Source organism: Pyxicephalus adspersus, chromosome 4 (genome assembly GCF_032062135.1).
Source record: "Pyxicephalus adspersus chromosome 4, UCB_Pads_2.0, whole genome shotgun sequence".
NCBI lineage: Eukaryota > Metazoa > Chordata > Amphibia > Anura > Pyxicephalidae > Pyxicephalus > Pyxicephalus adspersus.
In genome coordinates, this window is record NC_092861.1 from 65,258,170 (window position 1) to 65,274,620 (window position 16,451).

At 36.5% G+C, this 16,451-nt stretch overlaps 2 protein-coding genes across 6 annotated transcripts in view; one reads left to right on the top strand and one right to left on the bottom strand.

Moving 5' to 3' along the window:
* The window catches only part of KHDRBS2 (KH RNA binding domain containing, signal transduction associated 2), a 162,003-nt gene extending 154,287 nt beyond the window's left edge, over positions 1-7,716 (bottom strand). For 4 of the 5 annotated variants that reach the window (XR_011920335.1, XR_011920334.1, XR_011920336.1 and 1 more), the window contains exon 1: positions 7,391-7,714. Coding sequence is in view for 1 of the 5 variants with exons in the window: in XM_072408469.1 (XP_072264570.1) it covers positions 7,391-7,481 (91 nt within the window). In the remaining 4 variants the exon portion in view is untranslated. Of the gene's footprint in view, positions 1-7,390 lie in introns of all 5 variants that reach the window. The other variant, XR_011920337.1, reaches the window with a different exon arrangement.
* Positions 7,627-16,451, top strand: part of LOC140328697 (isoaspartyl peptidase/L-asparaginase-like) — a 78,140-nt gene continuing 69,315 nt past the window's right edge. The window contains exons 1-2 of the mRNA XM_072408472.1: positions 7,627-7,789; positions 16,214-16,407. The gene's annotated coding sequence lies outside the window, so the exon portion shown is untranslated. The remainder of the gene's footprint in view (positions 7,790-16,213; positions 16,408-16,451) is intronic.

Consider the following 16,451-nt stretch of genomic DNA (forward strand, 5'->3'; position numbering starts at 1 on the left):
CTTTCAACAATAAATGTGTACTGTAGTCTTCTTCATGGAAAAATAAGACATCCCCTGAAAATAAGACCCAGGGCATATTTTGGCATTTCAAAAAATATAAGAGAGTGCCTTATAATCAGGGAAACAGGGTACCACCACTTCATATCCTAAAATGTACCCAGCTAATTTTATTCTACCCTTACCCCCCACTTATATCTTGTCAAACACCATCAGGACTTAGTAGAGTCCTTTTCTGGCGGTGTCAACAAGTATTTCTCAGGGTCCTTAAATAGATAAAACAGTCATATATTGCAGATGTGTTTTTATGTTATTTTGCCTTGACATTGCATTGTAATGTAAACATGTACTGTATTCAATATTCTATACTGAAGCACTAAAAAAAAACAGCAAGTGCATTATTGATTCAAGTGTCTAGAAGAATAGGTTACATCAATTAGTTACAACAATTAGAGTATGGAAAGATAGACTTGGAAAGGGAGAAGGTGGGAAACAACTGGGGGCAAACTAAAAAACATAAATGTGTTTTTCTACTTTACAGGTAATATGAGGTTGATTTATTTAAGAAGATTTATCATTTGTAAATCAACCCTAATATGTCATGACCAACATGTTATGATAGAATATGAGCAAATATGATAATGACAAATTCCTACTTGAATAGGCAACAATAACATTTACTTATTTACCAAATAATATGTTTGCTACTTTTATGCTATGTTTAGGATCCTCATATAATACAGGTTCACTTACGAGAATGAATTGTCCTAGAAAATGTAATGAAAGCAAATTGTCATTTGCTAGGTCCTTGGAATGTCTTGTTTTTGATCATGGTTGATCATGGATGGTTTGGTCTTCTGGGTGAGGCAATGTGAGGCTCTGAAGGACAATCATTTGATAAGTTGTTCCAAGATAACTAGAACTAGTGTCTCTTATGTTGTAGTGTCTAATGTGCAGTTTGTGCAACTTCTACAATGACGGTCTACATACGTGTGATCATTTGCTCCTCTATCTCTACCTTCTAACTTTCTCTACCTTTTAACTTTCTCTACCTTACTCTTTTAAATACACTTTCAACTTTTCACTGTGAGCAGAGGATTTTGTTTTCTTTATCATTAAAAATGAGGATAAAACAGCTATAAACAAAAAATTGGTGAAAAACTTAGCTGAACGTTTAAAAGGTTAAAGAAAAAAATGTATATAAATTAACATAGTACAACAATATTGGTAATACTACAAGAAGTACATTTTTTATGGTAAAAAATACACATTTAGGGAAATATTATTATGTTTTTTTTGTAAAATTTTGTACATATGTATCTTAGTTCATACAGCAGGACTAAAATCTACCTGCTGCTATAAGTGTTTTAAGGCCTTTTAAAAGCAAAAATTAATTGAGACGTACTATCCAGAAATTCATATAGTTTAATTAAGAATATAAACTATGCAATTCATACACCAACATATTTCACTTATGAAATAAAGAAATCAATTACTGGGAAACCACATAGGAAAGAAATATCAGCACAGGGAAATAAAGAGAATAATAAATGTATGAGATCCAGTGTAGCAAGTGTTTATGTGGGTGGATGCTGGAGCAGAAGTTGTAAGAGGAGTCTGTCTGACCTTGTGTACCAGCAATCATTTGATGAAGATGTGATCTCTGGTACAGTATTGTGAATCAAAAGGTTGCAGAGCACAACCACTACTTCTAATCAGTGCTATCATCATCCAGTAAATGACATCTTATGACATCTCAGTAAATTACCATACTACTCTGTAGCTAGAATAAGGTTTAATTATCAGCTTTGGCCTTCTAAATACTGTAATAAAATGAATCAAAGGTCTTTTAATTTAAATGTGTAAATTATAGTGAAGGAATAGTATTGCAAATAGTTTCATACTTTGAGAATGGATAAGGAAATGGAGGCATTTCTGAGGCTTTTTAAAGAAAAGCAATTATGAAAGAAATCTAATCTAATAACTCCTTCTTTAATAAAATGTATTTAAACCCCTACAATAAACTTCTTCTGTTTACCTTTGGTCTTTTAAGTATACTGAACAAACAAAACTGAAAGTGTTATGTTAAAAAAAAAAAAACATCATTGATGTCTCAAGATGTAGTCCTGTAGTACTGTCCATTTGTAACAATGCTGCCTCTCCATTGCTATAGTTTGCAAGGTAAGCGATGCCACCCTAGGACATGAAAGGCTCCATGCACCAAGCTTAAACTCTAGCATACTGATCCTCATTGTCAAAAAGACAATAAGATTTTAAGGCTTCGTCTACACAGACGTTTTCCCCAGCATTTAACCTGAGGCTTTAAAAGCCCATGTTTGAAATTCCCATGCATTCCAATAGGCTAATCTACACCAGGATGTTTCCTTAAGGCACATTTACAAGCGTTATGTATAACGTTGCTTGCAACTTTTAAAAAATTAAAACGCAGGGTTAGCGCTGGAAAATGCCCATAAACAGGAAAACGTGGGTAAAAGGTAAGTGCTTCAAATGATTTCAATGGGACGGTTTTCTGCGTTTATAAGCATTTGATTCGTAAACGCGTTAAAAACACAGGAAAACATGGGAAAACGCGGTATAGACGTTTTAAAGGCAAGCTTTAAAACGCTAATAAAAGTGCATTAAAACGCATATAAATGCAGTAGGAAGGTTTACATGTGTTTTTGAAACCGTCCGTGTCCGTCAGCCCTCTGTTAAAGCTCAGTGAATTGAACTGAAAATATAATAATGGCAAGATCATCAGGTGAAAATAAAGGGCAAAAAATGGCATGAAGCAAAACTGGGCTGTGAAATAAAACTTTTTTTACATTTTGTAGAAGTCACTGTTAATTTTCAGACTTTTTTTCCTTGCAAAAATATGCAGTGCGGTTTATTCTCAGAGCCTCAGATGCCAACCACTAAAGAACAAAGCCAGAATGGTGCAACCTCATTAAAAAATGCAATAATGCTGTAGCATTATTGGCTGTTTTACTGAAATCAGCAGCAATAGAAGTATTTAAAAGGAATGCACTGATGGCTGTGGTGTGGCAAGAGAAAACACATAACTGGCATCACTAAAAACAAAGAATACCAGAGGTACATTTGGCATAATGTGCAGAAATACTGAGCATGCTTGCACCTTATTTCTAATTCATCTGTCACACTCTCCCCCCACCTATTCTGTTACATTTTAAGAACTCTCAGTAAAAAAACATCCCATTTTAATAATCCAGTGTATTACTATTAAGATGAATACGGCTTCTCATCTAGATACACTCTAATGGGGACACAATTGAGAAGTTGAGTTAGGAGGTAGACAGACACAAAAGTACTTGACAGATGATGCTTTAAACTAGAAAGATTTGAAATAATGGAAATGAAAGTAAAAAAAAAAAGTTTAAAATAATACATGTGAAGTTAGTTGTGTGGGAGTTCAACAACCTCCTGTTACTGGTGTTGTAGCTATCTGAAATGATTTGGATACAATAGTGGAAAGTTAGTACACTCTCATTACAGTTTGTGTTTGCACTGGAAAGATTCACTCCTGGTGACTATTGTCAACAATTTATGATTGTCACCAGAACAATAGGTAAATCTTCCAATGGAGGGACAATTTTATTAGTGATAACAATCTAAGAAAGGATTTCCCTGAGTGGCAAATGAAATGGGGGTGGTAGTCACCATCATGGCTCAAGCACTTCAATTTGCAGCATTAGATACTGGGATGACACAGAGATAGCTAGAGGATAGAGGATGACACAGAGCTTTATTCCTCAATTTCAAGTTAGGACACATTGCTCTACTCAAGCAAGAGGCTACTGTGCTTGTGTCAGCGAGCATCTTGCATGGAAAGAAGATGCCACCTATGGCAAAGAGTGGGCAAGCAAAGCTGTGGCACTCATTGTTGAGAAGTCACTAAAGTAACTTTATTTAATTGAATCAGATTTTATTTTCCATATATTTTATTTGTGCCAGTGTGATCTTGTTTATGTTTACAGGTTTATAATCTGAATTTTAAAGCCATGTTTTAAGTATTTGTATACATTTTCATCTTAAAAATTTAATAGAGAGTGATTCCCCTAATGTGTAATCATATAATAATTTACCTTTCTAAAACAGAACCCAGCAAAAAACATTTGATTTCTGGACTTTTATACAAGCTAATCAAGGCCAAATTAAATGTTTTCCTTTTTAAAATTCCATTCCAACTTACTAAGGCTTAGATATCTTACAAAACTTTGTGCTTGCCTTACATACCCCGTGCAATGTCATACTTGTACTACTAGACCAGTAATACTGTTACAGATGTCTGTGTAATAACTAATACTGATCTATTTAGTCCTGATTCACTACAGTGCTAGTTTCTAATGCTAGCTTTGATATATATCCTGTTTAAAGTGAATATTTACCATATTTTCATTAGATGTAATACTTTGTGTAGGATACAGTATGCTAATGATATACAGCTCTCAGTTTCCTCTTTTTCCCAGAAGAATTTTCTAGCTGTAATTTTTCTAGATGTAAAACCCATTCTGTAAGAGCCAGATGCATTCTATTTCTAGGGCATTGTAACTGAATAAATCTAATAAGTGACATCACTTTCCTGGTGCCAGTATTTAGGCACTGTAAGAAATCATATCTAAGATTACTTTTACATGACATGTTCCCTTTAAACATCAAACTACTCAAGGTTGATTCAGTTTTATCCATACCTGAGGTCGGGTGCAATATTGTATTTAAAAACAAAGCACTGCACTTGGTGGATTAGTTGTTATGCCACATTTTGTAATATTGCACCAGTGTTTATGTATTTATATTTGTAATTACGAACATTTTAAATAATTACATTCATCAGTTTATTACTTCCCAATGTTTGGCTTTGTGTGTTGTTTTGTGATTGTGAGATATAAAAACCCCCCAAAGCTATATCTTTTTAATAATCTATGAAAATCAGAATACCTTTAATTATACAGATTGCAGTCTGCAGCTGCAAAAGACAATAGCATAATGCCATTTATGAATGGCCGTTTGCTGAAAGTATGATAGTAAATTAGCATATTTATACAGTTTATATGTAATCATGGGTTTAAACTGCATTAATAAAAAATATATCGCAACAAATGTGCTATTGTAGTCCATAAACAAGGTATAGCATGCATTATGCATAAATGTTTACAATTCCTCTGTATAAATGTTTTCTAGTCATATAATAAAGCAAATGTTGTCCCATTGTGCTGGAAAAAATATTTTTTGTGTTTTATAAAACATGATCCCCTCATGTTTGCAGTGTTTACATCTTTACATTTTCTGTATAGAATCATCTGCTCTGCCTAAGCTGACAAGTACATGTGTATGGTTTGCAGATAACACATGCTCCCCCTGCTGGTGGAATGGAAGACATGATCAACTTTCTACCTCCATACAAACTGAAGATAGTGTACATCTTTTCCATGTGCTGCAAGGGAAATCTATCATGTTATTAGGCTATTTGACGTTTTATTTTTACATATCTAGTTACCTTTTGGTGATTTGGAATAGCTTTTAAACAAAACAACAATTTATATTTAATACATTTGTAAAAGTCAGAGAATATGCACCTAATATGCTATATAAATGTTTAATGGTGCAAAGCACAGTAACTTCAGGCAACCAATCAAATTTAATTGAGCCTCAACTAAATCTATCAGACACAAAGTCTGATTGAATGCTAATAATAAACACACTTTATATACCAATGCCTATTAGACATATACTGTATATATAATAAAAAGTGATGGCTCAAAAAAATGGAAATTGTCAATCATTGTGCTGACCACTGGATTGTAAAGTGTGATGGTATGTTGTGAGTTACTGGAATTGTCATATCATGACTTCTCTTTGAGCTTCCTAAAAGGTGATTACAAAATCCTTAGATCCAGAAAATACTCAAAGTAGTCAATAAGAACTTTCTCTTGCTCTTAACAAAAATGAAACTTGCATGTGTTAATGTCTTAAGTAGGAGAGTAAAACCTTTGTATCATGTTTTTTTAAGATACTCTTCTGAAATTTCTGGAACAAAAACTTTTTTTAAATACGTTTAGAATACTAAATTATTCAGGATGTATGGGTTCTATTTGGTTAGTTATATGTGTTTTTTTTATATTTGAAGTTTTATGTAACGGAACAAACATTATTTGACTGCAATACTGCAATTATTTATGTTATAAAAAAACTACGTAAAATTAATAAAAATAAAATGTTTAAAAAAAAGAATACTAAATTAGAAAGAACTTTTTTTTTCTCAACTTGGGTTATTTCCTATTTAAAACACTAAGGTTTTTATATTTTATTGACTGGATCCAATCAACAAGTTTTACAAATGATTAACATAATAAGAGACAATTGCAATGGACTTTACCACAACTGGACTGTCTTGCATTTACTGTACTTGTGGCTTAGTTGTAAAGAGTTAGCTAGCTGTACATTCACATTTGTACCTACATACTTGTGAAGGATTTATGACTTTTCACGCCTTCACCAAAGCACATGGGTCCCAACTGTGCTACTGATACTGACATTACTGACCTGGCCATGTGATTTAGGTGTAAATGGGTAATTGTGTACTACTCAGGTGTGAATGGGCCATTATACTGTGATTGCTGTGTTCAGCCTCATTTGTTCTGTATGGGAACCTAATGGGGTATATACACCAGACCAAAAACAGGTGTCAGTAGAGATATCTGCTTCACCTAGGCAAGAACTGGGGGCATGCTTGTGCCTGTGGTCTTGACCACACAAAGAATACAGCATGCATGAGTGTGTCTTTATTCTAAAATAGTCTCTGACATCCCCATTGTGCCACTGTCTCTTCTAAGCCCCTTAATCATTTACAGCAAAGTAAGAGGAGACAATACCAAATCCATCCAGCATCCAAGTCAAAGCTCTGATGGGTACTTTGTCAGACTTAAATCCCACACAGATAATTCCTTAGCCCAAAGCTCCAAAACCTTGGGATGTCCCTGAAAAAAAGACATCAGGACTGCATAGGGCAAATACAAGTCTTATATACATACACTATAGCTAGAAACAATGTAACATCACAGACCAATGACAATACAGACCTAAAAATTTGGTATGGCATTTTAAGCCTTTAAGGGGTTGGCTTAAAAATTAAATGTAGCAATTGTTCAAATTTTGGAAACTGATTTTTGTAAAAGTTTGCAGCTCTCTAATAACAATGATTAACGTTTCCTTTCAATTACCTGCATGCTATATCTGAGAATGATAGACTAGATCTCCAGAAATGCTGTCCCCCTATATACAATAGCTGAACTCTTGCAGAAGTCTTTGATCTGTATCATGAAGAATATGATTGCATGAAGCTTGGCAGTGATGACACCACAGGTAGACCTCTTACCTTCAGCCAGAAGGCGCACTGCATGAACAAAAGATGGATCCAGGCTATCTTTCTCTGCCATCAGCTGTGGCAAGTATTTCTCCTGCTCCATAACACAAGTGACACAGCTCCCCGCTCAGCTCTGCTTCCAACGCCCTTGCTATAGGAAGTGCAATGGATGGAATAGGATGAGCAGTGCCTGAGCACTGATACACTTGGACCAACAATACTCCAGATTGTACACACAACGCCACACGATGTTCAGGAGAGACTCTAACACTTTCCTGTCTCCTTCCAACGTGTTATATGAAAGGAAGCATCCTCAGCATCCCTTCAGAGGAGTACATTCCTTGCTGCTCCCCCTCCTGCACTAAACCTTCTACTAGATGCAGGCTCCCTGCTATTTATTACCTGAGACAGGTGACTATTTTGTTGAATGTGTCAACCTTCCACTGCATGCTTGATAAACATCCATTTTATTGGCTTAACCCCATTTTTAAAGATTCATTTTACATTTAGGTGAACATATTTCACATACATCTATTCCTGATTTGTTGGGACTCCTACTCTTTCAGAACCAGGTCTCTTTGTCCCCTGTATGGGTGCATATATATTTACCTAATTAAATGTAATTGTGTTATTTTGCATTTTATCCGCCTAAAATAATATATAATTTTGGTTTATCACTTTTTTGCTTTTTTTTTTTATTTTTGATGGTCCACAAAATGAGGCGTGGCAAGGGTGTGTCATTTGCCTGCATGCTTTGAGCTAAAGAGAGTTTCTTTTACTGGTCACCAAAGGTTGGTATGCATCAAAACCAATAACATCCAAAGTGTTACAGTTTGCTTTATTTAAAGCAAACCTGGACTACATTTTCCACCCCTGATCTCAGCCTGTGCCCTGCCACCATGCTGCTGAGTAGGCCACATATTTTCTATGGGGAAGCAGAAGACATTCTGCAGAGCTCTGATATGCCCACTTCTAATCAAACCTATAGTTTTGTAATGAGAAATGCTCATAATCCCTACTAAATAGAGAGTTCTATTACTGCAGATGGCACCTCTACAGAGAGAGCATCCCCAAAGGACAAAGGTTTTCTACTGCGACATTAGTAAAAAATATTTGGTTTTAACTTACATTGGCTTTTAAACTTTTCAGTGCTGATCATTGTATTGCTATGAGATATGGGTTTAATTTTTCTTTAACCCATAGAAGAAAGGTTGTGATTCTGGTCAATACCAAAAGACCTAAAACAGCCTAAAATATGCAAAATATTTTATGACAACATTTAGATAGAATATTAATCCTGATATATTGTTTCTTGTTTTAGTATTAAAGCATCTGTAAAACCAATGGCCAAAATCACACACATTTTAATTTAATTAAAAGGGAAATGGTTTTGATCTTTTAACTCTGCGGCTTTCATTAAAAGAAATACCTGGTCATTGATTAACCATGATAAACAGTCATAAGAGATCTGCTATATCTTTTGATAGGAAGGTGTTAACTCTAACCTAGGTTTGTATTCTCATTGAACATATTTGCACGGGGTCTATATATCATATTATTTTTTGGGCATCAAAGGTTTTAGTATTCTTTGTTCTATTACCAGACTTTATGATTTTCAGTTAAATTTATCAGTTTAAATTATATAAAAATTTTACTAATTTTCAGCCAAACAGAAAAGGTCGCAAGCCATACAATGCACTTTTTGTACAAGACCCATACTGAACCCAAATAATGTACTAATATAGTATTAAATTACATTCGGATATTTTCCATGCCAGGTGAATCATTTTTTTTTTCAAATGTAACATCCTACAGATGTGATATACCACAGGTGATGTGGTAAGCTTTCAAGCCATAAGGTATATAACAATACAATATCATATATTTGAATGGCAGTAAAAGAAGTATCTAAAGCCCAAATGCATGAAAAACAAATGGGCACAATCAATGTATATTTGTTTTGTGCCTTGGGTTGATAGTGATGGAGGCACAGCTGCTTCCTACTTCCATCCAACAATATTTGTCCAACAATATACCAACAACAAACCAATAGAGATGAGGTTCCATTTGTTCCCACAGTGGGTTTAACTACAACTTCAGCCATTAACAATTACCAGTAGGCAATGTGAAATTCATGCATACAACTGAAATTGTTCACTAATAGGACAGCTGGCTCCCAAGTAATGTTTGCCTTGCCTACATGCCAATGTTCCCATTAGTTAGAAAATTTCATAAACAGTTCATGTCAAGCAATGACCAGCCAATGGTTACACTACTTGCAATGTATCTTAACAATTAGCTCTTGTAGTTGGCAAGGTAAGCATTAGTTGGACTTAAAAGCCTGCCTTTCATTGGCTCTGCCCTGATAATCTCTCTTGGGGTATAGAATATGTTAATTCACATGGAATATGTTTGTCTTTGTCTCTGGAATTCAGATGAATGCTATACATTGAGTAATGTAAGATCTCTTGGCAGATACTTTATATTACAGGGGAAGTCATAAATCACATGAAATATCATACTTCTGTAGTTTCACAGTTTGTCCTTGTCCTTGCTTCATATGAATGCAGCATATCAAAGAGAATATTGTATGATGCCATGGTATATACACATTTCCATAACTCGCTGAAGAATGCTATGTATTAATGTACTTATTGGGCTGTATGAATGGTACAAAATAATAAGAATGTAACTGTTGTCATTACTTTTGGATTAGTGCCTGCTCCAAGGACCTCTCTACCACTCCCCAAAATCTCCAATCTTGTTTATTGTGCTATATTACCACCCAGCAGTTAACTGCACATAATTAGTCATGAGTGGAATAAAGGATTTTGTTTTTGTGAATTTTTAACATAAAATAGCAGTTTTTGGTGAAAATGCAAACATCTTGAAAAAATGTATGTGGGTCCTTTACAAGGCAACATTATTGCAATTGATACTGTTTTAGAAGTCTACATGATTAATTGAATTACAAAGAACTGTTAAAGAAGCTTATTTCATCAACTTTTCATCTATAAAACCATAATGAACATAGGAGGAACTTTATCATGGTCAATGTTTTTAGAGACATGAGTTCATTGAACAATGGGGCACCTGCCATTACCTGTCATAAAATGGTATAGGAAAATTTGTGAAAATGATTAAATGTAAACAGTGAAAAATACAGAACAATCTCAGAATCACAACTGCAGACCCTGTATTGTGTTTCTCTATACAATGGTCTTACTGTAAACTGTGGTATCGACAGAGAAAGACCAGAGAACTGTGTGAAAAAGTATTTTTTTATGAAAATGAGAAATCTGTGCTGTGCAATAATGGAAGTTTCTGCCTCTCTCTACTGTCGGAGGGCAGCAGCAACACTGAAAAGCTACTAACAGGGATGACAAAAGCAGTTGTCACTTTAAGTAGATAACAGCCTCAAGGCTCAATAAAAAACTGCCTCAAGAAACAGGAATTCTGCTGGAAAATGTTTTCTTTTAGTTGTAAAGGTTGTAGTATAGCTGCAAACATTTACCTTGTTCTCTAAAGCTACGTACACACTTCCAATTATTATCGTTGGAAAACGAACGACGAACGATCCTGCACGATATCTACGAACGATCGTATAGCACCGTTCCTGCACATAGAGATAACGACACGATCGTTCGTAGATATTGTACACACAATAGATACGATCGTTTGAGCGATAGAGGAACTATGTGCACGACAGGAAAGTGAACGAACGTTCGTTCATTACGCATGCTTAGACCATGGACGATCAACGAACGACCGTACACACGAACGATGTTCAATGATCGTCGTCCAATCCGATCCGCCGGTCCGGTCGTTCGTTTCCAACGACTTTCCAACGAATTTTTGCCCAATCGATCGTTCGTCGTTCGTTTTGAACGATAAAAATTGGAAGTGTGTACGCACCTTAACACACACTTCCCCTCCCTACCCTCATCAAGAGCAAGAATTAGAATGATAAAGCAATGAAAGCAGTGAAATCAGGGAACACTCCATTAATTGGTGGAGTCCTTAGATCCTTAGCAGACTTTAGCAATCTCATGTAATGTTTTTTCAGACTATTGCTTCACGATCAGTCTATAAAAATCTATTTACCATATCTGCAGTCTCTGATTATCTCTTAGCGGTTTATAGTCCTTGTCACTCTAGTGTCCGCATATTATGAGTGGTCTTTTGGTAATGTCAGGGATCGTACTTGAGGCCCCTATACGTATATCACACAAGGTGATATATTAGCCATTACTGCTTTAGATATACTTTCACTGGCAGCAGTAAAGCTACATACAGACATTAGATTTTCGTTGAATGCACTGATTTTTGTAACTGTCTTTGGTTAAAATCTAGCCTGAAGGATTGCTGAATGACAACTAAAAACCGCTGCCATTTCCTATAGGGAGGATTGAGATTCTGCCTATCCTCCCCTCCCTTCTCTATAGAGAAGAACAGTGCTGTCTGCACAGCGGTCATTGCTTTCCACTTTTGTTGATAGCAATCAATTATGATTGTTTACAGTGACAACTAGATTACAACTGTGTACATAGCCCTAAAGGGTTAATAGTGTGGTAGTAAATGTCAATTAACGATAATCAAACAAGCATCAGTGAATTTATTTTCTGTACCATTTTATTTCTAGATGTAAAGGGAAATAATAATGGTACCGTATGTCCAGAAAGAGTGAAAGCAGATTACTCTGGATGTATAGAAAGGTGATGTCACAATGAGATACCTCTGCAGGTACAGGAAGGTAATGTGACAAAGAGTCCATCCTGCAGGTTTATTAAGGTGATGTCACAATGAGACCACTTTGCTAGTTTATAAGGTGATGTCACAAAGAGACCGCTTGCTAGTTATAAAGGTGATGTCACAACTCTGCTAGTTATTAAGGTGATGTCACAATGAGACAGCTCTGCAGATATAGGAAAGTGACGTCACAAAGAGACCGCTCTGCTAGTTTTTAAGGTGGTGTCACAATGAGACCGCTCTGCTAGTTTATTAAGGTGATGTCACAATGAGACTACTCTGCAGGTATAGGACCGTGAATTCACAAAGAGACTGCCCTGCTAGTTATTAAGGTGATGTCACAATGAGACCGCTCTGCTAGTTTATTAAGGTGATGTCACAATGGGACAGCTCTGTAGGTATAGGAAGGTGATGTCACAAAGAGACTGCTCTGCTAGTTATTAAGGTGATGTCACAATGAGACAGCTCTGCAGGTATAGGAAGGTAATGTCACAAAGAGACCACTCTGCTAGGTATTAAGGGGATGTCACAATGAGACTACTCTGCAGGTATAGGAAGGTGATATCACATTGAGACTGTTCTGCGGGTATAGGAAGGTGATGTCACAATGATACTGTTCTGCTAGTTTATAGGGTGATGTCACAACGAGACAGCTCTGTAGGTATAGGAAGGTGATGTCACAAAGAGACCGCTCTGCTAGTTATTAGGTGATGTCACAATGAGACCGCTTTGCTAGTTATTAAGGTGATGTCACAATGAGACCTGTAGGTATAGGAAGGTGATGTCACAATGAGACTGCACTGTAGGTATAGGAAGGTGATGTCACAATGGGATACCTCTGTAGGTATAGGAAGGTAATGTCACAATGAGACCGCTCTGCGTGTTTATTAAGTAGATGTCACAAAGAGACCGCTCTGCAGGTATAGGAAGGTGATGTCACAAAGAGACTGTTCTGCTAGTTTTTAAGGTGATGTCACAATGAGACAGCTCTGCTAGTTATTGAGGTAATGTCATAATGAGACAGCTCTGTTGGTATAGGAAGGTGTGATGTCACAAAGAGACCATTCTGCTAGTTATTAAGGCGATGTCACAATGAGACAGCTCGAGTGGTATAAGTAGGTGAAGTCACAAAGAGACCGCTCTGCTAGTTATTAAGGTGATGTCACAATGAGACTGCTCTAGTGGTATAGGAAGGTAATGTCACAATGAGACAGCTCTGTTGGTATAGGAAGGTGATGTCACAAAGAGACCGCTCTGCTAGGTATTGAGGTGATGTCACAATGAGGCAGCTCAGCAGGTGTAGGAAGGTGTTGTCACAATGAGACTACTCTGCAGGTTTATTAAGGTGATTGTTACAATGAGACTACTCTGCTAGTTAATGAGTTGTCACAATGAGACAGCTCTGCTGGTATAGGAAGGTGATGTCACAAAGAGATTGCTCTGCAGATTTAGGAAGATGATGTCATAATGTATTTATCCCACATGTTTAGGAGGTGATGTTACAATGAGACAGGTAATTTGCAGGTTTAGAAAGATGATATCATAGTGTGATTACTCTGTAGGTTTAGAATAGAAATGTGACAATGAGACTGTTCTGCAGGTTTAGGAAGGTGATGTCACAATGAGACTGTTCTGCAGGTTTAGGAAGGTGATGTCACAATGAGTCTGCTCTGGGATCTCTTGTCCCATCATCAATGCACCCAAGAAGTAAGTTTGGAGCACCCTGTGGCCATCAGAGAGGTCCATGGAGCACACACATCTAGAGGGATGCAGAGGACCCCTGCTTTTGTAGAATCCCTCCTCTACAATCCATGTACAATAGAGCAGCAGCAGCCTGCTATAGAATAGCTCCAACCCCATTGTCCCGCCCCTCTCCATACTAATTGGAGGTTTGTGTGTGAAGGTGAGATGTTATTGGTTGTACTGTCTGCTCACGTCCTCCGACTGACAGATATGGATGAGCCTTTCTCCAGGAGCTGTCCGAGGTGCTGCGGGGAACGCTAAGCGGCTGTGTGACAATGAGGACAGGGCCGACACACCGACACACGTTTCTTTTGCTGTTCAGTAATTGCCTTATTTTGACTTGTCTTGATGTTGAATAGTAAGCTATTCAACATCAAGACAAGTCAAAATAAGGCAATTACTGAACAGCAAAAGTCAAAAGATTGCACAATATTCCAATGACCCCAAAGAGGATTAAGGACAGCAAGCAGTGCGAAGGAGATATAAAAGCTGAACTCAAGGCAAATACAAAACACATTCATTTACCAAGTCATTAATATAGAGATGTATTGTTTTTTTTATATTTCAAACATTTTTATTAGTTTTTCAAAGGGATTTTTACAACATATTTGCAGGTAAAATTGAGATAGTCACATAACAACAAAAAATTCCAACAGTCAAAGAGTTGAATGTATATAAATTCATGCATCATACATAGAATTTTTTCTTTATTCATTAATTTTTATTTAAATTGTATGTGGTGTGACCCCCCCCCCCCCCCCCTCACTGTAAAATTATATATGTAGTTTTTTTAGATGATCCTAATATATATGCTTGTGTGCTGAATCCACATATATCACAGATATCATATATACCACCATTCACTTCTAGGGCTTTATAAATGATGGTATAAATGAATACCCCTTGACCGTCAATGAGGCTTGCAGGGGAGGGGGGTGCCACAGCTATATGTCGCTTAGGCCTTTGTGCAGTTCACTTTGGACTGGCCATTCCCTCCTCTGTATTATGCGCCCCATGTTAGGGCAGGTCACCCAATGTATGAAGGTAGGTTGGAAAAACCCATCCCGCCCCCTCCTCATGCATTGTGGAGCCACAATGACGTCACAGGGATTTCCAAACACACAGAAGGAGGTGATGGGTGCCAACCCCCTACCCGGGCATGCTTTTCCCTCCTCCCACGTGCTTTAAAGACGCCACTATAGGCACACTTTCAGGCTGCTGCACCTCTCCCACCAAACGCTGCTAATCTCTGCAATTGACCCTTCAAACTTCCATCCATAAGATCAACCTTTAAATTTACAACAACTCCTTACCCATCTAGCCAATGATTCATGTGTATATACTTCATTTATAACCCCCATCATTTATTGTCTATAGGAAGGCATTGTCCTATCCTGTTTAGTCCTTCCAAGATTTGCTGATGGATGCAAGTGACATTATTCAGACAATCTAGCAGGCATACCTATACCTTCTAAAACCTCATGATAGATGATAAACATCCCCACACAGATCATCTGACAAGTACATCAGTACATTCTGGAAAAGTTTAATAGCCATATCCTAAATTGGGTATGTATGTATGTATATACAAACTTTCATTTATTAAACATATTATTTTTTTACTAATAAGCCTAATCACACCTTATGATTTACATTTAGCAATATCACCAGCAGTGACTCTATACACACACTCCCCTAATTGGGGCATTTTCCTAGCTATGGGTACTTGAGTAATGTCTTTTAATTTCCTACTAGTATGATCATGAATTTATTTACTTCAAACATGCCCATTTGTCTGTCAACACCAATTTAACATACATTTGACTATATAGAACATCTGTATTATGATTCATTTTCAGCATGTATGTATTTTTCATTATGTTATAATTTTGGACATTTTGCATTTTTACACATATAGACCATTTATGATTATGATTTATTATGATTAATTAATTTTCAGTATGTATATATTATTTATTATGTTTTTTATGTTATATTTTTGACATTTTGACATTGTGGCGAAATGCGTCGGATTATTGTGCATCACGGCACGGTTACATGAACGTTTATGTGGTTACATAATTAACCCCTTGATGGAATTTACTATGTATAATTTGTACCTCTATCCTGTCTAGTGTAATTGTTAACATGATAGAAAAAACATGAATTGTTTATGTGTATTAGATGGTTTATGTATCTAATAATCAATCAATACACTTTACTTCTTGCATGACAATCCTTGAGCCTCAAATCACTTTCTTTTCTCCACTCATTTACATTTTCATTTAAATGCAACTGGTGTAAGTACCTGAATTTAGTGTCTATATTCCCTCTGTATAACAGAATACTGGAAGAAAACCCAGCCAGCCAACCAGCGAGCCAATCAAATGTGCTGCATGCAAATGTGTTGACAAGGAACCTGCTAATAGGAGAGAGCAGAGTGAGGGGAGGAATAGCTCATCAGCCATTAGTGTCTTTCATTGTCCAATAAGGAGGCTGTGGGTGAAGCGAAAACACCATTGTATCTCCTAACTGTAGTAAGTGATCTCATCCTGTTATAGGTTTAAACCCTTGTTCTAGA